Source organism: Vicia villosa, unplaced genomic scaffold, assembly GCF_029867415.1.
Source record: "Vicia villosa cultivar HV-30 ecotype Madison, WI unplaced genomic scaffold, Vvil1.0 ctg.002778F_1_1, whole genome shotgun sequence".
NCBI lineage: Eukaryota > Viridiplantae > Streptophyta > Magnoliopsida > Fabales > Fabaceae > Vicia > Vicia villosa.
Genome location: NW_026706028.1, coordinates 150367 through 170715, shown reverse-complemented (window position 1 = coordinate 170715; position 20349 = coordinate 150367). Strand labels below are relative to the sequence as shown.

At 38.8% G+C, this 20349-nt stretch overlaps 2 protein-coding genes and 1 non-coding gene across 3 annotated transcripts; 2 read left to right on the top strand and 1 right to left on the bottom strand.

Annotated features, from left to right (window-relative positions):
• Positions 1 to 2285: 2285 nt before the first annotated feature.
• Positions 2286 to 2392, bottom strand: LOC131639783 (small nucleolar RNA R71). The gene has a single exon (XR_009295049.1). It is a non-coding gene; the product is annotated as a small nucleolar RNA R71 (small nucleolar RNA).
• Positions 2393 to 2480: 88 nt separating this feature from the next.
• LOC131639782 (uncharacterized) lies at positions 2481 to 3017 on the top strand. Its single transcript, XM_058910238.1, has one exon. The coding sequence runs from the start codon at positions 2481 to 2483 to the stop codon at positions 3015 to 3017; it is 537 nt and encodes a 178-aa protein (XP_058766221.1).
• A 2845-nt stretch (positions 3018 to 5862) lies between these two features.
• On the top strand, positions 5863 to 6648 carry LOC131639781 (uncharacterized). Its single transcript, XM_058910237.1, has one exon. The coding sequence runs from the start codon at positions 5863 to 5865 to the stop codon at positions 6646 to 6648; it is 786 nt and encodes a 261-aa protein (XP_058766220.1).
• The last annotated feature ends 13701 nt before the right edge of the window (positions 6649 to 20349 follow it).

Genomic DNA, 20349 nt, shown 5'->3' with positions numbered 1-20349 from the left:
TGAAGTCATTGTTGTGCAACAAATTTGATATGAAAGATCTCGGAGAAGCGAGTGTGATTCTTGGTATCAAGATCACAATATCCGAACAAGGAATTTCTTTGGATCAATCTCACTATGTGGAGAAGTGATAACACGAAAACCTATCGTATATTTAGCTTAATTTACATGTATTATTATCTTATTTTATTTCAATTTTATTATTTTATTTCGTGTTATGCCGGTATTTTGTATTTGTTTCAGGAATTTATTAAATCAGAGCTCGAAAAAGAAATGATCGGAAAAATGAGCTAAAATGAAGAGAAATTGCTAAAAGGGACACTTGAATCAATGGGGTGCAAATAAGAAGCAAGAAAGGTCCAAGAAAATGCTGCAAGCCAAGCCCACGCGCAAGAGAGAAGGGAACGTGACGAGTGGCACAATGAAGTGCCTGCCGTCCGTCACACACCCCCTCCTGCCGGTCGGCACCCTCCTATTTTAAAGTGTGTGACGTTAGTCACACACTCAAGCCCAGAAGAGGCGTTGCCCAATTTTTCTCCGCCATTTTCTCCTCCGAAAGACCTGCTACTGCTACGAAACAAGTTCAAATCCAAGAATTGGCAGCTCTATAAATACCCATCAAGATTAATTGAAAGGGTTACGAATTTTACCCTAAGTGCCGTCATTTTCTTTTCTCTGCAAGTTTCAATTTTCAGTTCTACTACTTCTTCCTACCCACTTCCTACAATAGATTTCCACACCGGAAATACTATTGTAACTCTAGTTTTCTTGTTAGCTTCAGATTTAGTTTTAGATTTTAGTATTAGATTTAATTTCTAAATTTGATTCAAGTACCGGATTCAAGAACCAGTGCTGCAAGATTTCAAATTTCAGTCTGCAATTTAATTCAGGTTTATTTATTAGCATTTATTATTAATTACTTTTTATGTTAGTTTATCAGATTATGTCCGGATTATTTTATACCTGCTATGTTTGTTCTGTTCCGTCTATTAAAATAATGTCCGGCTAAATATCCCTTATCGGTATGTAAAGTCATATAACCGAGGGAATCTAGTGACGCTATCGATGTAATTTATTAACTAAAATTTATTTATCTGGCTGTAATTTCTAAACGCCTAATTAAACTGTTTTATAACGAGAGTTAAAAACAAAAGAAGTTAGGATCAATAAAAACGGAAGTTTGAGGTTTTAACTGGACCTTAGAAATTAGGCATTAACCTTAAATACAGCGAGAGCGCTTTAAGGGTAATTAGTTTTCATTTGTTTTCAAAAATCACTTTGAACTTTAATTGATACAGCGAGAGCGCTCACTTAGGTTTAATAGTGAAATCATAATTAATAAACACGAGAGTGTGAAAGGAAGATTTTTAAACTAATAATTTCTACAAAAAAGTAATTTCAAATTACGATCCGCATCGATAGTTTACTAGATCCCTGGCGTCCGACTATTACATACCGATACAATTATCCTTGATTTAAATTAATTCTATTCTTTATTTTTTCCCGTCTGATCTCAACCAATCCAACGATAGCCTTAGATTTACGTAGTAACAATTAACTACATTAAGGCCGATTCTTAGTCCTTTGGGTTCGATATCTTTTTAAAACTACGCGATAGACTGTGCACTTGCAGTCATAATCACAGACATACCCACTTTGTCGCGATCAAGTTTTTGGCGTCGTTGCCGAGGACTAATTTAGTCGATATCGTAATTAACTGTTACCTTGTAGAGACTAAGGCAACTTAACTGCTCTAATTCCCTTTGTGCATGCCAAGTACTCGCTCTCGAAGTGAAGACTTAGTGCTGCCAATTCCCGAACCGGAGCGTTCTATCACTGTATCACGTCGATTACGACGAACTCGCACTCTTGTTCCTAATCCTACTTCTGAACCAGTTGAAGAATCAACCATGGGAGAACAGCTGCGTCCTCTCAAGTCGTATGTCATTCCTTCGCAAGCTGAACCACACAATAGCATTGTCGCCCCTGCTATTGTGGAGAACAATTTCGAGCTAAAACCGTCTTTGTTGTCAGCTGTACAACAAAATCAATTTTCTGTAAATTCGACGGAAGACCCTAATCTTCATTTGTGAGTGTTCTTGCAATACACAGACACTATAAAAACAAATGGTGTCAGTTCGGAAGCTATCCGACTGCGCCTTTTTCCTTTTTCACTAAGGGATAGAGCTAAAGCTTGGCTCCAGTCTTTACCCGCAAATTCTATCACGACCTGGAATGAACTTAAGAAAGTCTTCCTGGCACGATATTTTCCACCTAGTAAGACTGCCATGCTAAGAGCCCAGATCAATGGGTTTAGACAAAAAGACAACGAGTCCTTATTCGAAGCATGAGAGAGGTACAAGGACATGTTGAGACTCTGTCCACATCACGGTTTAGAACAATGGTTAATTATCCATACCTTCTACAACGGTATCCTCTACAACACGAGATTTACAATTGACGCTGCCGCCGGTGACGCACTAATGGACAAAGAATATGCCAATGCCTACGCACTTATCGAGAGTATGACTCAAAACCATTATCAATGGGGAAGCGAGAGAACTCAGTCAGAGAAAACTTCTGAAGAGAAATCTTCAACGAAGAGTGGTATGTACGAGATAAGTAACCTCGACCGTGTTAACGCCAAGGTCGATGCCCTAACTCAGAAGATCGAAAACCTCACTATAGCACCTGTAGCCGCCGTGGCTGCTGTTTCCCCAAATTGCGAAATACGCGGGATGTCTGGATACGCTGCCCCCGAGTGCCATCTTTTGGCAGGAGTTTCCCCCGAACCAGTAAACTATGCTCAAATAATCCCTTACTCAAACACATATAACCCAGGATGGAAAAATCACCCTAACTTCTCGTGCAAGAACAATAATGCTTTGTACACGCCTGGTCAAGCACCCAGTGTACCACCTGGATATCAAAAGGCACCCTTCGCTGCTCCTGACGTCCCCAGGAAGTCTAACTTAGAATTAATGATGGAAAAATTTCATAGCCACTCAAACTCAGACTAATAAGGATTTCCTAAACCAAAACATGCACACTAATGAGCAAATCAAACAGTTAGCGACTAAAGTAGACGCGTTGGCCACTCACAACAAGACGCTTGAGACACAAATCTCTCAAGTGGCACAACAACAAGCACCTACTGCCGCACCTGCTGGGACATTTCCTGGACAGCCACAACCGAATCCAAAAGGACATGCTCATGCTATTATTCTGCGAAGTGGTAGAGAGATGGACGAACCGAGTGCCCTAGGCTTAAAAACCCTGCTATGTTCCAAAGCCCTGGTAAGACAACTGAGGAGGAAAGTAGACCCAAGGATAAACCAAGTAACCCGAAAGAGAAAGAGGACAAGGAAGGCGATACGGATGAAAAAGAAGCGCCATACATACCTCCACCACCTTATAAACCACCTATACCGTACCCTCAAAGGTTCGAGAAATCTAAAAGCATAGGGCAGTTTAAGAAATTTGTCGAACTTCTTAAATAGTTAAACATTACAATTCCGTTTACAGAAGCCATTACCCAAATGCCCTCATATGCTAAGTTCCTAAAAGAAATATTATCGAATAAGAAGAAAATAGAAGACAACGAGACCATAACACTCACTGCCGAATGTAGTGCGATAATTCAAAATAAAATGCCACCTAAGCTAAAAGACCCAGGAAGTTTCTCCATACCCTGCAATATAAGAAAATTTGTCATAGACAAAGCTTTGTGCGACTTAGGAGCTAGTATTAGCCTAATGCCTCTATCCATTTGTGAGAAACTTAACATGGGAGACCTAAGACCAACCAAGATGTCAGTACAACTTGCAGACTGTTCTATTAAGTATCCTGTAGGTGTTCTTGAAAACGTACCCGTTCGCATCGGACAATTCTACATTCCTACGGATTTCATAATTATGGACATAAAGGAAGACGTCAATACCCCTATAATCTTAGGAAGACCCTTTCTAGCTACCGCTGGAGCTATTATAGACGTGAAGAAAGGCAAGTTGACATTCGAAGTAGGTGAGGAAAAGGTCAAAAGACCAGTAATAGTTAACGCAGAGCTAGGAGCCACAGAGACCGACAAGCTATTACAAGTGTTAAGGAAGTATCCATCTAGATTAGGATATAACATTGTTAATCTGAAGGGAATAAGTCCTTCCATATGTATGCATCGCATCATGTTAGAAGAAGATTGCAAAACCTCTAGGGAACATCAAAGAAGGATTAACCCTATCCTGAGCACAGTAGTTAAAGATGAAGTTACTAAACTTTTGAATGTCGGAATTATATATCCAATCTCTGATAGTCAGTGGGTAAGTCCGGTCCATTGTGTACCAAAGAAAGGAGGCATAACAGTTACCGTAAATAAGTCAGGCGAATCTATCGCTGAAAGAAAGGTGACCGGAGCAAGGATGTGTATTGACTATCGTAAATTGAACGAAGCCACAAGGAAAGACCATTTCCCTCTCCACTTTATTGACCAAATGCTCGAACGCTTAGCAAAACACTTTTATTACTGCTACCTGGATGGTTACTAAGGGTTCTTTCAGATCCCAATTCACCCTGACGACCAAGAGAAAACAACCTTCACATGCCCTTATGGAACATTCGCTTATAGACGAATGTCGTTCGGATTATGTAACGCCCCTGCGACATTTCAGAGATGCATGATGTCAATTTTCGCTGACTACATAGACAACATCATGGAAGTCTTTATGGACGACTTCTCTGTGTGTGGGGAGGATTTCGAAGGATGCCTCTCAAATCTAGAAAAAGCTTTGGACAGATGCGTACAAGTTAACCTCGTCCTAAACTGGGAAAAGTGTCACTTTATGGTTAAAAAAGGGATTGTATATAGACATGTAGTCTCCGAAAGAGGAATTGAAGTCGATAAAGCAAAGATCGAAGTAATAGAAAATCTCCAACCCCCAAAAACAGTTAGAGAAATACGGAGCTTCTTAGGACACGCAGGTTTCTACCGAAGATTTATAAAGGACTTTTCTAAGATCTCTAAACCTCTGACCAGCCTCTTAATGAAAGACGTTGAGTTTAATTTCAACGATGAATGTTTAGAAGCCTTTGAAGTACTAAAGACAGCCCTCATATCCGCACCCATAATGCAACCACCCGACTGGAATTTACCGTTTAAAATTATGTGCGATGCAAGCGACTATGCTGTAGGAGCAATCTTAGGCTAAAGGAATGATAAGAAACTCCACGCAATATACTATGCAAGTAGGACCTTAGACCCTGCGCAAATGAGTTACGCCACAACCGAAAAGGAACTCTTGGCCGTGGTCTTCGCGTTGGATAAGTTTCGTTCCTATCTGATAGGAGCAAGGATAATTGTTTATACAGACCATGCAACCATTAGGTATCTACTAGCTAAACAAGATGCAAAACCAAGACTATTAAGGTGGATCCTACTGTTACAAGAATTTGATTTGGAAATCAAAGATAAAAAGGGGACCGAAAACGTAGTAGCTGACCATTTATCTAGGATGGAAGGTATTAAAACATAAGAAACACCAATCAATGATGATTTCCCTTATGAACGCTTAATAGCACAATTAGAATCCGAAAGTGGCACATTGGAACAACCTAAAGCGCAAACCGAGGCCGTTAAGACACTAAGCACCAGAACCACACTGCCATGGTATGCTGATTTTGTCAACTACCTAGCAGCGAGAGTGCTTCCGCCTGACATGACCTATCAACAAAAGAAGAAGTTCTTCCATGACCTTAAACAATATTATTGGGATGAACCCTTGCTATTCAAGAGAGGCGCTGATGGGATATTCCGCTGATGTGTTCCGGAAGAAGAAATAGAGAGTATAACACAACATTGCCATGATGCCCCCTATGGTGGGCTTGCAACCACATCAAAGACATGCGCTAAGATTCTGCAAGCCGGTCTCTTTTGGCCCAATCTGTGAAAGAATGTCCACATTGCTATTAGAAATTGCGACCGCTGTCAGCGCACTGGAAACATATCTACATGAGATGCCGCAAAAGGGCATTTTAGAAGTAGAAATCTTTGATGTGTGGGGAATAGATTTTATGGGACCTTTCCCATCTTCCTTTGAATATAATTACATACTTGTCGCAGTAGATTACGTGTCTAAATGGATAGAAGCTGTAGCCTCACCCACAAACGATGCACAAGTAGTGATTAAGATGTTCAAGAATATAATCTTCCCGAGGTTTGGTGTACCAAGATTAGTTATTAGCGACGGAGGATCCCAATTCATATCTAGAATTTTTGAAAAACTCTTAGTAAAATATGGAGATCGACACCGTGTAGCGACACCTTACCACCCACGAACGAGTGGACAAGTTGAAGTCTCGAATAGACAAATCAAGAAAATTCTTGAAAGGACTGTTGCCACATCTAGGAAGGATAGGTCAACTAAGTTACACGAAGCATTGTGGGCGTATAGAACCGCCTACAAGACACCTATAGGAACCACGCCTTTCAAATTAGTGTACGGTAAATCATGCCATCTACCGGTAGAACTAGACCATAACGCCTACTGGGCCATAAAAACCTTAAACTTAAGTTACACTGCCGCAGGCGGACAAAGGCTATTAGATATTAACGAGTTGGAGGAAATTAGATTGGATGCTTACGAGAATGCTAGGATTTAAAAAGAAAGAACAAAGAAGTGGCACGATAAACACATCTCTAGGAAGGAATTCAATGAAGGAGATGTGGTGCTATTGTTTAATTCTCGACTTAAGCTCTTTCCAGGAAAACTTCGTTCAACATGGTCTGGTCCTTTCGAAGTTACCAAAGAATTTCCGAGTGGCACTGTCAAAATTAGAGGAAAATCGAGCGATAGCTTCATTGAAAACGGGAAACGATTAAAACATTATCATATTGTTGAAAACAGAGACTACACTGATAGTCTTAAGCTCGTAGAGTTAATCATCGAGTAGAAGAACTAACCGCCGATTCGTCGAGCTTGCGACGTTAAACAAAGCGCTTTCGTGGGAGATAACCCACCTTTTAACTTTAATTTCCTTTTAAATTATTTTGATTTTAAATGTTTTATTGAAATTTATTTTCTTTTCTTTCTACATTTTATTTTCAAAATACTAACTCCTTTTGTTTTAAATCATACTAACTTAAAACTTTTCTTTCTGATTTTAAAAAACTTCCAGGGTACTAACCTCTTTTCTGACTTTAGAGATGAATTTCACTGATGATATGGTAGTTACTTTTGGGAGTGAGGATCAGCCGAGACGATATGAGATTCTGGCACAGCGTGAGATGGGTCTCACCGCTTTTTCGCATGATGCGACTCTGACAGTTCTAGGTATCCGGGAAAGTGTACACTTTATGCTTCATCAGATTGGATGGGAGGACCTCCTTACCACCCGTACACCCACTTTCTGCAACCTGACTTTAGAGTTTCTGAGTTCCCTCCGATATGAGCCTAGACTTGGATTAGGTTTCAACAGAGGAAGAGTTTCATTCAGACTATTTGGATTCACCTACCGTTTCACCACCCGCCAGTTGGCTGAGTTACTAGGATTTCCTAAAGGCATGGATGCCTTAATGGAAGTCGATGATGAGTACTTCCCTGATAACATAGTTGACTACTTTTGGAGTACCATATCTGGTAGAAACCAGAATGATCTACGACTCTCTTCAGAAATCCATAATCCCGCCATTAGGTATTTCCACATGATACTAGCTTTCACTCTTTTTGGAAAACCTTTGTGCGATACCTCGGTGACCAAGGATGAGCTAGGCATTATGATGTGTGTTTTCCAAGCTAGACCAGTTATGGGAGTATCATTTATGCTTGCTAGGATGGCCACTCTGGCCCAAGATACCATTGGTCCTATCCTTGTAGGTGGTCTTGTAACTAAGATCGCCCGTGCCTTATCCTTAAGAGGCCCGCTTTCTAGATTGATTCCTTATGGAGGATTCAAATCCATGGAAATGGAGTTTTGCTTCAACAAGAGCCTGATTAGCAGCTACGATTCTCCACCTTATTAGCTTCTCGTGAACTATGAGCCTGTTCATCATTTTGCCTTACCTTGCATTAGGTTCACAAGTGTTCACAAGAAAGAAAATTGGATATATGACTTGGAAGGACAAGGTGAAAATGATCTCGAGGAGGAAGAAAGTGATCCGATGACACCGACTGGCTACCATGACATTGATATTACACCTGATGAGAATGTGCATATGGTTGACCATAGCAAACTCCTTTTCCAAGTGAAGCATTAGATGTTCCAAAAATAATATCATCAACATAAATTTGACAAATTAAAATGTCCTTAGATGTTTTACAGAAGAGAGTCGTATCCACTTGTCCTCTAGTGAAACCATTGTCCAAAAGGAAAGAACTTAATCTTTCATACCAAGCTCTAGGAGCTTACTTCAATCCATACAATGACTTCTTAAGTTTGAAAACATGTTCTGGAGACTTAGCGTCTTCAAAACCAGGAGGTTGGTGGACATAGACTTCCTCATCTATATATCCATTTAAGAAGGCACTCTTAACATCCATCTGATATAGAGTGATGTTATGTTGAGTGGCAAAAGAAATTAATAAGCGAATAGATTCTAACCTGGCCACTGGTGCAAAGGTCTCTGTATAGTCAATTCCTTCTTGTTGACTATAACCATGTAGGAACCAAATCCCATACATCATTCCTTGTAAACTGATTTAGTTCTTCTTGCATGGCAATTATCCAGTCTGGATCTTCTAGAGCTTGATCAACAGAAGTTGGCTCGATCAAAGAAACAAGACCTAATTGACATTCTGCATTGTTCTTAAGGAATGCTCTGGTTCTGATAGGATCATCTTTCTTTCCAAGGATCACATCTTCTGAGTGAGTTGAGGTGAGTCTAGAAGATCTTTTGACTGTTGGCTCTTCAGAAATCCTAAGATTCTCTAAAGATGCAGCAACTTGATCTTCTGATCCTTTGCTTTTGAGACTTTCAGCTTCTGAAACTTTTCTTCTTGGTTCTTCAGCTTCTGATATATCAATATCCATATCTGCAAAATTCTCAAACTTCTTTGGCTTTTCAAGACCAAGCTTATCATCAAATCTGATATTGATTGATTCTTCTGCAACCAGTGTTTCATTATTGTATACTCTGTAGCCTTTAGAGCGTTCAGAATATCCAAGAAGGAAACATTTTTGTGTCTTAGAATCAAACTTACCAAGATGATCTTTTGTATTTAGAATAAAACAAACACATCCAAAAGGATGAAAATATGAAATGTTGGGCTTTCTGTTCTTCCACAATTCATAAGGAGTCTTATTTAGAATAGGTCTTATAGAGATTCTATTCTGAATATAACATGTAGTGTTTATTGCTTCTGCCCAGAAGTGCTTAGCCATATTGGTTTCATTGATCGTGGTTCTGGCCATTTCTTGTAGAGTCATATTCTTTCGCTCTACTACTCCATTTTCTGTGGAGTTCTAGGGCAAGAGAAATCATGGACAATACCATTTTCTTTGGGGCAGTTACATAATATGAGGTGCGAAAAATAAAAAATCCTAGTTAAAATTATTACAACCCTTAGCAGTTACATAATTATAAAAATATGCGGGAAATAAAACTACGATTATTACAACGAAACCAATTGAAGGTAAAAATAGAAACAAACGATGAACATTCACAATAGATAGTCTAAGGACTCAAAGTACCTCGCACAAAAGAGAAAATGTTAGTATGGAAGCTATACAACGATGGAGAGAACATGGTAAAAATGATTAGCAAATATGAATTATAATTAACAAAAGAGATGTAAGGCTAACTATATTAAACTCTAAAAGAAAAAAGGATGGATTAAAATATTTTTAGTGTTTTTATGTTATTTGATCATAAAATAAAAAGAGACTAAAACTGTTAAATAAAATTAAGCAAACATGACCATAAATAAAAAAAACAAATAGTATGTGTAGGCCTAAGATGCAGGCCCATTACCAAATTGAATCGGCCATGAGGGAGGTGTACTGAATTAAAGGAGTGATTACAAGCACACGGAATTGGGCTGAGCCCAACAGATCCAATTAAGAACCCTAATTACCAAAGAATTTTAGCAAACAATAAAAAAATTTAAATCACAACATCAGGCGGCGGACAACACAGGGTATTTGAGTAGAATACTCAAATTGCTTTTCAACCAATTCGGAGATGATAGTTGATTAGTCGGATGGGATAAGTAGTTGGAGTAGTTGAATCGGATAAATTTTCGAGGACGAAAATATTCTAAGTGGGGGAGAGTTGTAACACCCCAAATTCTAAACTAATTATTTTAGCGTGATGCTTAGCTGTATTGATGAATTTTGGTGTATTTTAGAATAATTAGAATAATGAGTGGAATTATTTTAATTAGTAAAATAAAACAATATCAGTGTTAGAGATATTAAGGGCAAGAGTGGTCAATTGTGAAGAGTAATTGAGGGCAATATGGGAAGACCATATTAGGGGTCTTAGGGGTAAAAAGAGAAAAGAGAAAAGAGGGAATCATTATGCACGATTAAAGTTTTGAGAAGAGACAGAAGGAGAGAGCTAGGGCACGAAGAACATGGAGGGATACGTATAGAGAACGCGAAGAGAAATAGAATCCAACCGTGAATCGAGGTAAGGGGGGACTCTTCTAGTTAATTTCTATTATGCGATTGTAGGTAATAGAATATATTGATATGTGATTCGATTCGATTGAGTATATTGGGATTGAGATTGTTGGATTTGGGGAGATTGATGATATTGCATGAAATTATGATTGGAAAATGTGTTTTAATGATGCTTGATGATGTGTGATAATGTCTACTATGTTTTTATACCTTTATATGATGTTGGGAATGCATTTGGGGTGAAAGGAGTGCGAAATCGCAGGTCTGTCGCAGAATAGCGAATTGCTGAAATCGCAGGTCCGCTGAGCGGAGGGGGTCCGCTGAGCGGAGGTCCCAACATAGTTTGCTTCTGCCTGGTCCCGCTGGTGCTCCGCTGAGCGGACCCTGCTGGGTAGAAAATTTTCCAAACTTAGAAATTGCGTATCTTTTGATCCGTGTATCATTTCGTGGTGCCGTTTTGGGCGTTGTAAAGCTAATTAAATACTTTATATGATTAATGGGTGATTGAGAGGTGGCTCGACTTCTTTTAAAATTGATTTAATTGCTTGTGAAACGAAATATTGTGCATATGTTAAATTGTGTGAATATGACATTATTTCGGTGCGATGATGGACAAATTGTAATTATTATTACTGGGATGATTGTTTTAATAATTTAATGATTGTGCATGATTTGGTTAATGTAACAATGTGGTGAGGTTGTAATGATATAACGGTGATTTTGACGTTATATGTGGTGTGAATTATATTGATATAATTGTATATGGTGTTGAAACCGAATATATCATTCGATGTTGTTTTGATGAGTTATTGGTGATGACGTTGTTCATTTTGATCATGTGGTGATTGTTTTGATCGTATGATGATGATTGATTTGTTTTGAATGATGCATGATACATGTACATACTTGTTGGTGATAACTATGTGAGTTATGGTGAGACGATGTGGTGCATCGGATCGGTGATGTTTTAAGTATGTTATATGTGTGCATTCATTCATGTGCATTCGATGATGGATCCCGGTGATGTTTGGATCGTTGGTGGACATATTTCCCATTGTGTGGAAATTGTGTCGGTGGGCCGTATCTCGATGAGGCGTAGATCGGTTAGGTGGATTGATTCCACGGATTATTGGTACCACATGCATAGTGTCAGTCGGTCATATGCATCTTTGTCATAACATGATTAAGTTGATTTTTGTGTTATGTTTGGTGTTGTATTTGTTGTGATAGATGAATAATAATTGAATATCTGAATATATGTCAAATTGGATGAATGATATGTTATGATGTCCTATTGCTTATGATTGCATAACATTGATTAATTGAGAATGAGACTCACCCTTACTTGTTGACATTTTTCAGATTTGAGAAGTAGCGGCATTAGTGCTCGGTGTGGATGACTCGTAGAGTTTATCCGTTTATGTTGGGTCGTGTCGGTCATGCTCTGATCTGTAACACTGGGGAACGATAGTTATAGAGTTTTTATGAAATTATCTAATTTATTTAGTGTTGGATTATGATCCCATTTTGGTTGTATTTGATGATGTTTCGTATTCCGCTGTGTTAAACATGATTGTGTTTTGGTGAATCGTTTCCTAATAAAGCATGACTTTGACCTTAGTTGATTTAATTATTTTAAACAATTGTGGCACCCTTGTGCATATGTTTTTACTCTGACTAATTATTAAAATTGCCGCGGGTTTAGAAGGGTGTTACAATAGTGGTATCAGAGCAGGTCGGTCCGTCCGGCCAATTGTCGAGTCAGTTGAGTTGCACGACAGTTGAATACTGTTGACCGGTAAAATAGCAAGTGTACTATTTTCTACCGATGTAGTTATTAAAGTGGAAGTTATCCAAGTATCGATCACAAGGACTGCTGTGGCAATATAAGTTTTGACAGTAATTCAATTGAACAAAAAGCACATGGGGTTGTTTTGATTGGTTTGTTAAAGATTAAACTAAGTTGAGATAAGCAATATTTAAAAACGAGATTTTTGTAATAAAATAAGAGAAAACATGCTAGGGTAGATGTATGAACCGCCTTGTAATTCGTATGACCGCTATTTCATGAAAGATTCGTTTGTATGAGTAAGTAACAATTCTTAAAAGTTATTTTCCCTAATTCCTTAGCGGAAAATCATATGGTACATAAATTATGTTTTAATTCCTTAACAACCTAACTTTGTACCAAGAACCATGTTCATGTAATCAAGAATGGATGATCACAATAGTTAAACCCTTATTCCTAAGCGATTCACTAATAGTGTTATAATTCAAAAAGCATTAACGTGGTTTGTCCGACCTAACGTTAACCGTAAATCAAGAATCTATTTTCCAATAGATAAAAGCATTAGACACTTTGAATATAAACTTAACTCATAAAACTTCAAAATCATAAAATAACGGTAATTCGATTCATTACATACTAGCAATTCAGGGACATCCCCCTACCATAAAAATGTTTAGCTACTCATAATAATGAAGAAAACAACAAAGGTAATCGTAAACATTACAAGAGATGAGGATTTCTTCAATCTTCAATTGCTTCCGCTCTTGAAGATCTCCCTTTTCCAAACCCTTGATTGCTCTTCTCTCCTTCGTAGAAAATCTCCAATCTGATCCAAGATCCTCAATCCTTCTCAGAATTAGGTTTTAGTACTGCTGATTCAAGTTCAAAACGTGCGAAAAGTCCACTCTACCCTTAATGAACTCGGAGCCCTAAAAAATAGAAAATTGGAAAAATTGCTCGCGCCTGCCAACACGGGCCGTGTCCTGTGACACGGGCACCCGTGTTGGCCTTCTGTCACTGCCCAAAGTTATTTTTCTTCCCAGGCTTCCTGACACGGGCCGTGTCCTGTGACACGGGTACCCGTGTCAGACCACTGATTTCTCCATTCTTTTGTTCCTTCTTCTGCTTCCTGACACTGGCCGTGTCCTGTGACACTGGTACCCGTGTCAGGCCACTGTATGCACCAAATCTTCATTTTTTCTTCGATTCATCTTTGTTCAGCCCTGCATTCTTCTCATGGACTTAAACGCATAAACCTGAAACACAATCACTACCAAAAACAAGCATCAAAGCATCTTAAAAACATGAGTTCTTAGCATCAAAACAAAACACACAACTTAAACGAAACTTTCAAAATAAGAACGAAAACTATAAAAGACGGGCCATTGTGTTACCGAATTGACGAGATTTATGCCAAGAGATTGATGAAAACACCATACAAATTGGTGACCGATCACAACCCCAAACTTAGCTCGTTGCTTGTCCTCAAGCAATGCCTGAGACATCAACCAAGGTCACCCCTAAATTTATGCTTCCACAATACAACCGTGTTTTTCACAACTCGACTTCCACCATTCCGGTCAATCGTGCTAGCATTTACTCCCCGAATTTTCCGCTCCACTTTCACGTTAAAATTCTCCTTTACCTGTAAGCTTTTTCACACTTCTCGCCAAGTCTCTCACGGTTAAAAGCATTTCACTCATAAATCACGATATGCAATATCAACTTTTAAATTTGAACAAATTCTACTTTCATACACAAACACTTTGCACACACTTTTTGAGGTCTTCGGGTTGAAACGGGGCTTAGGACAGGTGGGATAAACAAGGAAACGGATACACAAAGGTTTTGGGGGCTCGGCAATCATGTTGTCTTTCTTGTCTTTGTGCTTATTTTAGTACGATGGGGTTTAACATTGACTCTCGACTTCACTCACTAATTCGAGTGTTTCAAATGTAACCAAGTCATTACGTCAGGGCAAGTGTGTTTTGGTGAGTTCTAAAAATCTTTTTTTTCTTTTCTTTTTTTTTCTTTTTTCTTCTTTTTTTTTTTCCTTCACACTTGCCCTTTTTGTATCACCACCCCAAACTTAGAATTTTGCACAATTTTTACATTCACCACATTTATGCCGAGCACGGGTAAAAGGGAAATATTTTTTTTTATTTTGGCCAAGGGGTAATATATGCGGGTTTTAAAAAACAAACACGGGGTAAAGGCTCAAAGGGGTTTGCAAATGGTAAACATGAATCAGGGATGGCTAAAAAGGCTCAAGGGGAAACACAAAAAAAAAACGTGCCTCAGTGTGTGTTATCATGTAGTGTCATATGAATAGAACTTACGCAAATTCAAAGTGATAAAGTCCTACCTGACTACTCTCTCATGATGATAAATGTCTGGCTTTTTATGATCTCACCATGTTGGGCATAGCTTACAGGATCCCGAGTGCTTATTGTGTAATGTCGCTTCTTTTCCGGTTCGTATGTACCCGCTTTCAATCTCAGTCCGGTGTCATCAAGTTGCGTCCAACTATTTCTTTCAGTTGTATCAACTTTCAGGGGTGCCTCGGGTGCAAGCTTGGGTTGGATCTTTCATCCTTTTACTACCACTCCATCAATCATCCGGTAAATCACATCAATCTATAACACATAGCAGACATAATAACATAGAAATACTAGGAACAAACACAAATAACTGAAACTAAAAACTGAATGCAATAAAACCCCCCCACACTTGAACCAAACATTGACCTCAATGTTTAAATTCAAGATAGTGAGGGTGAACTCACAGAGGGTACTGCAACTCTAGCTTCCGCTTCCTAGCTTTCACCGGAGAGACCCATTTTTTTTTCTTCTGAAAACAAAATAAAAAGTAAACCGCATTATTAAAACCGTGGGTTGCCTCCCACGAAGCGCTTCGTTTAACGTCGCATGGCTCGACGGTCCAATACCCTTTATTAAGGAGGGTACTTCCTCCTCCAAACTTGGTTGCTTGTCACTTCCGTAACCACAACCTTATGAAGTCGAGAAGTATGGACCACTTTTCTCTTCAAGTTACTACCCACTTTCATCTTCTCACCTCTACTTTCCACTGTTTTCTTCTTGATTTCTTGAATTACCGCAGGTATTTTTATAGGTGTATGAGCTGAGGCCACCTTAGAGATGATACTTGAAACTTTTTCGGGATGGTGTGGACTTTTTCTGGCTCCCTCACTTCTGATCATACCAACTTTAGATTGATTATTCCTACCAGCAGCTTCTTTTTTGACTTCTAACACCTTCAGTGTTACCTCCTCATCAAATGATTTAACTACGAGTTCCCCTTTTTCAATATCCAAATTGCAGCGACTAGTAAGCAAAAAGGGTCGCCCAAGAAGGATTGGAGTCTCTTCATCCTCAGGAATGTCCATGATGTGGAAATCAACTGGGTAAACAAACTTGTCAATCTCTACCATTACATCTTCGGCTATCCCATATGAATTCTTAATAGTGTGATCAGCAAATTGCAACTTTGTTTCACTCTCGCTTATTTTTCCAATCTCCAGCTTTTTGAAGATGGACAATGGCATCAAACTCACACTAGAACCAGAATCAATTAGCACCTTTTTGAACACTCTGTCATTTATGGTGCACGGTATTGCAACCACTCCAGGGTCTTTCTTCTTAATGGGGATCTTCCTTGCTGGCGAGACTCTACCACACTTTTCAGTCACAATTTTTGTTTCATCTCCCACTTGTCTTTTCTTAGAAATTACCTCTTTCATAAATTTCTTGTATAAAGGCATATTCTCAAGTGCTTCAAAGAAAGGTAAGTTAATCTCTAACTTCTTGAACATTGCAGCAAACTTCTCAAAATCCTTCTCTTTCGAATCCTTCTTGGCCACTCTAGAGGGGAATGGTAATTTGACCACCGGTTTAGTTTCTTTCTTATTTTTCTCTTCTAGTGGCTTAACCGGTGATATCACTACTTCAGGCTCTTTTGGATTTTCTCTAATTTCTAGATCTACCTCTATGACTAAGTTGTCATCTATCCCCTCCTCTTCTTCAGGCTCTGGCGCTTTCTGACTTCTTGTTGTAACAACATTAATTTTTTCTTGGTTTTTTGGATTTGCCACAGTTGAGCTTGGAAGAGTACCTTGTGCCTGTAGAGTGAGATGTTGTGCTATCTGACCCACTTGAGCTTCCAGATTTTTGATTGAAGTTGTTGTGTTCCTATGGTTGTTTCTTGTCTCTTCTTGAAACTGGGAACATTGTCCGGCCAATCTCTCAATAGCTACTTCCCATTCTGCCTTTTGAGGAACTTGTTGTTGATCTTTCCATGAGAAGTTTGGATGATTCTTCCATCCCGGATTATAGGTGTTAGAATAAGGATTGTTCTGCTTCAAGAACTTGATTTCTTCAATTTGTTGAGGAGTTGCAAAACAATACACAGTTTGGTGAGGACCATTACAAATCTCACAACTGACCGTCTGAGCCGGTTGAACTTGAGTCACAGTTTGAGTCTCAACAGTCATCTTCTTGAGTCTTCTCTCGACTTCAGCTGCAATTTGGTCTTCCATTTTCACAACTTGATTAGCCAACTTTAAATCAATCATCCCTTCCGGCTGGCTTACACTACGATCATATAATTCCAAATGCTCATTCGCAGCAATGGCTTCAATGATCTTCTTGATACCAGTGGCTGTTGTAAAATTAGATGAGCCACCGGCAGCTGTGTCAATGAGTTGCTTAGTCTTCACCTTGAGGCCATTCACAAAGTTCTGCATCTGTTCAGTTGCATCCATATTATGAGTAGGACATGCAACTAATAATCGCTTAAACCTCTTGTACGCATCTCCAAGTGATTCTCCTTCCTTCTGTTTAAAATTTACTATGTCATACCTCTTACGGATATACACAGAAGCAGGAAAATACTCGTTGAGAAATGTCGTCTCCATTTGTTGCCAAGTTGTAATGCTCCCAGCAGGTAAAGAGTAGAACCACTCTTCAGCATCTTCTGAAAGGGTAAAGGGAAACATTACCAACTTTTTCGCTTCCTCGGAGTGTCCTTCAATTTTTAACGACGTGGTCATCGTGAGAAATCTCTGTAAATGCTTATTTGCATCTTCATTGATTTTTCCTGAAAAAGGCCTCTTTTCGAGTTGCTGGATCGTTGAAGGGTGCAACTGAAAATGAGCAACATTGACCGGTTGATTTACTATTGTCAACCGTCCAGTTGGAGCATTTGTTCCTCCATAATCACCCAGAAGTCTCTCCACTGGAGGTGGATCTGCAGCCATGGTTTCAGACTCGGTGTCTGAATGTTCTGAATGAACCGAAATTACTTCCTCTTCTTCAGATTCAGAAACTGTCAGTGTTGCTTTTGATGTTTCCGGTCTTTCTTGCTTGGCTTCACGGAGTCTGGTACGCAATGATCTTTCTGGTTCTGCGTCAAAAAGAAGTTCAGCTGAGGTCTTACCTCGCATCCACAGATTAGACAATTATTAATAGCAATAAATCAAAATATAGAAAGAAAAATTTTGGTTGCAGAGCAACAAAATTTCAATTGAATTACAAATTGAACTTATATTTCTGGCAGTCCCCGGCAACGGCGCCAAAAACTTGACCGGTAAAATAGCAAGTGTACTATTTTCTACCGATGTAGTTATTAAAGTGGAAGTTATCCAAGTATCGATCACAAGGACTGCTGTGGCAATATAAGTTTTGACAGTAATTCAATTGAACAAAAAGCACATGGGGTTGTTTTGATTGGTTTGTTAAAGATTAAACTAAGTTGAGATAAGCAATATTTAAAAACGAGATTTTTGTAATAAAATAAGAGAAAACATGCTAGGGTAGATGTATGAACCGCCTTGTAATTCGTATGACCGCTATTTCATGAAAGATTCGTTTGTATGAGTAAGTAACAATTCTTAAAAGTTATTTTCCCTAATTCCTTAGCGGAAAATCATATGGTACATAAATTATGTTTTAATTCCTTAACAACCTAACTTTGTACCAAGAACCATGTTCATGTAATCAAGAATGGATGATCACAATAGTTAAACCCTTATTCCTAAGCGATTCACTAATAGTGTTATAATTCAAAAAGCATTAACGTGGTTTGTCCGACCTAACGTTAACCGTAAATCAAGAATCTATTTTCCAATAGATAAAAGCATTAGACACTTTGAATATAAACTTAACTCATAAAACTTCAAAATCATAAAATAACGGTAATTCGATTCATTACATACTAGCAATTCAGGGACATCCCCCTACCATAAAAATGTTTAGCTACTCATAATAATGAAGAAAACAACAAAGGTAATCGTAAACATTACAAGAGATGAGGATTTCTTCAATCTTCAATTGCTTCCGCTCTTGAAGATCTCCCTTTTCCAAACCCTTGATTGCTCTTCTCTCCTTCGTAGAAAATCTCCAATCTGATCCAAGATCCTCAATCCTTCTCAGAATTAGGTTTTAGTACTGCTGATTCAAGTTCAAAACGTGCGAAAAGTCCACTCTACCCTTAATGAACTCGGAGCCCTAAAAAATAGAAAATTGGAAAAATTGCTCGCGCCTGCCAACACGGGCCGTGTCCTGTGACACGGGCACCCGTGTTGGCCTTCTGTCACTGCCCAAAGTTATTTTTCTTCCCAGGCTTCCTGACACGGGCCGTGTCCTGTGACACGGGTACCCGTGTCAGACCACTGATTTCTCCATTCTTTTGTTCCTTCTTCTGCTTCCTGACACTGGCCGTGTCCTGTGACACTGGTACCCGTGTCAGGCCACTGTATGCACCAAATCTTCATTTTTTCTTCGATTCATCTTTGTTCAGCCCTGCATTCTTCTCATGGACTTAAACGCATAAACCTGAAACACAATCACTACCAAAAACAAGCATCAAAGCATCTTAAAAACATGAGTTCTTAGCATCAAAACAAAACACACAACTTAAACGAAACTTTCAAAATAAGAACGAAAACTATAAAAGACGGGCCATTGTGTTACCGAATTGACGAGATTTATGCCAAGAGATTGATGAAAACACCATACAAATTGGTGACCGATCAACTGTCGGCGTATTATCCCTTGGTACGCGACATGTGAGTGAATCACTGTCGGTACTTGTTTGTTTGTTGCGGGAGTTGGTTTGAAACAAGTGGGGGAGAAGCTTCGCTTCTCGGTTATGTTTCAGTTGTAAGATGATTGATTCAGTAGGCTGTTGTTGGCAACGGTGCAAGCGTTGTTGGAGTTGTTGTTTTTTTTGAATCGAAGGTGACTTGAAATTAGGAAGTTACAATGTATCAGCTCTGCTGGTGTGCTGCGAAGTTGTCAGTTGAGTAGCCTTATGTCTCGAAAGAGGTTCAGTTACAAGTTTACAAAGAGGATTGATGTCGTAGTGTTTCAGAAATCGCACTTCGGCGATGGGATGTGTTGCTCAAGTTATAAGAATGTTTGGAAGTGAAGAGATATGATAAGGGGCTGTTTGGAATGTGATCGAGTTGAAGAGAATGAGTTTTGGAGTGAGATTTTCGTAAGCAAAACGCAGGAAAATTGTTGAATAGCTGCAGAGTTTCGAAAATTCTGCATATGAGAATTATGAACCAGTCCCATTGAAAGGATGTTAACTTTTGCTCGTAACTCGTATTTGAGCAATTCTTGATGCTTAGAATCTACACGAATTTCCCTTCATTTTGGAATATAATTTTGTACTTAGGAGGTCTATATTGGAAGAGAAAATTGTGTTGGAAGTTGGGTGATTCTTGCTGAAAATTGAAAAGGTGAAGAAGAATGTAAAATATTGATAAGTAATAAAACATTGGTATTTGTAAGAATGCGACGGTATAGAGAAATGCATAGAGATGTAATTTATGTAGAATGAGAATGATTATAGTAGCAATGTTATGAGATGGTAATGTTGAGAGGAGAAGGAACTCAAGAGAGATCGCGATAATAATGTTGAGTTATGAA

What these genes read in the sequence shown, in the direction of transcription:
- LOC131639782 (XM_058910238.1), top strand. Translation starts at nt 2,481, where the DNA reads ATGGACAAAGAATATGCCAATGCCTACGCACTTATCGAGAGTATGACT.
- LOC131639781 (XM_058910237.1), top strand. Translation starts at nt 5,863, where the DNA reads ATGGTGGGCTTGCAACCACATCAAAGACATGCGCTAAGATTCTGCAAG.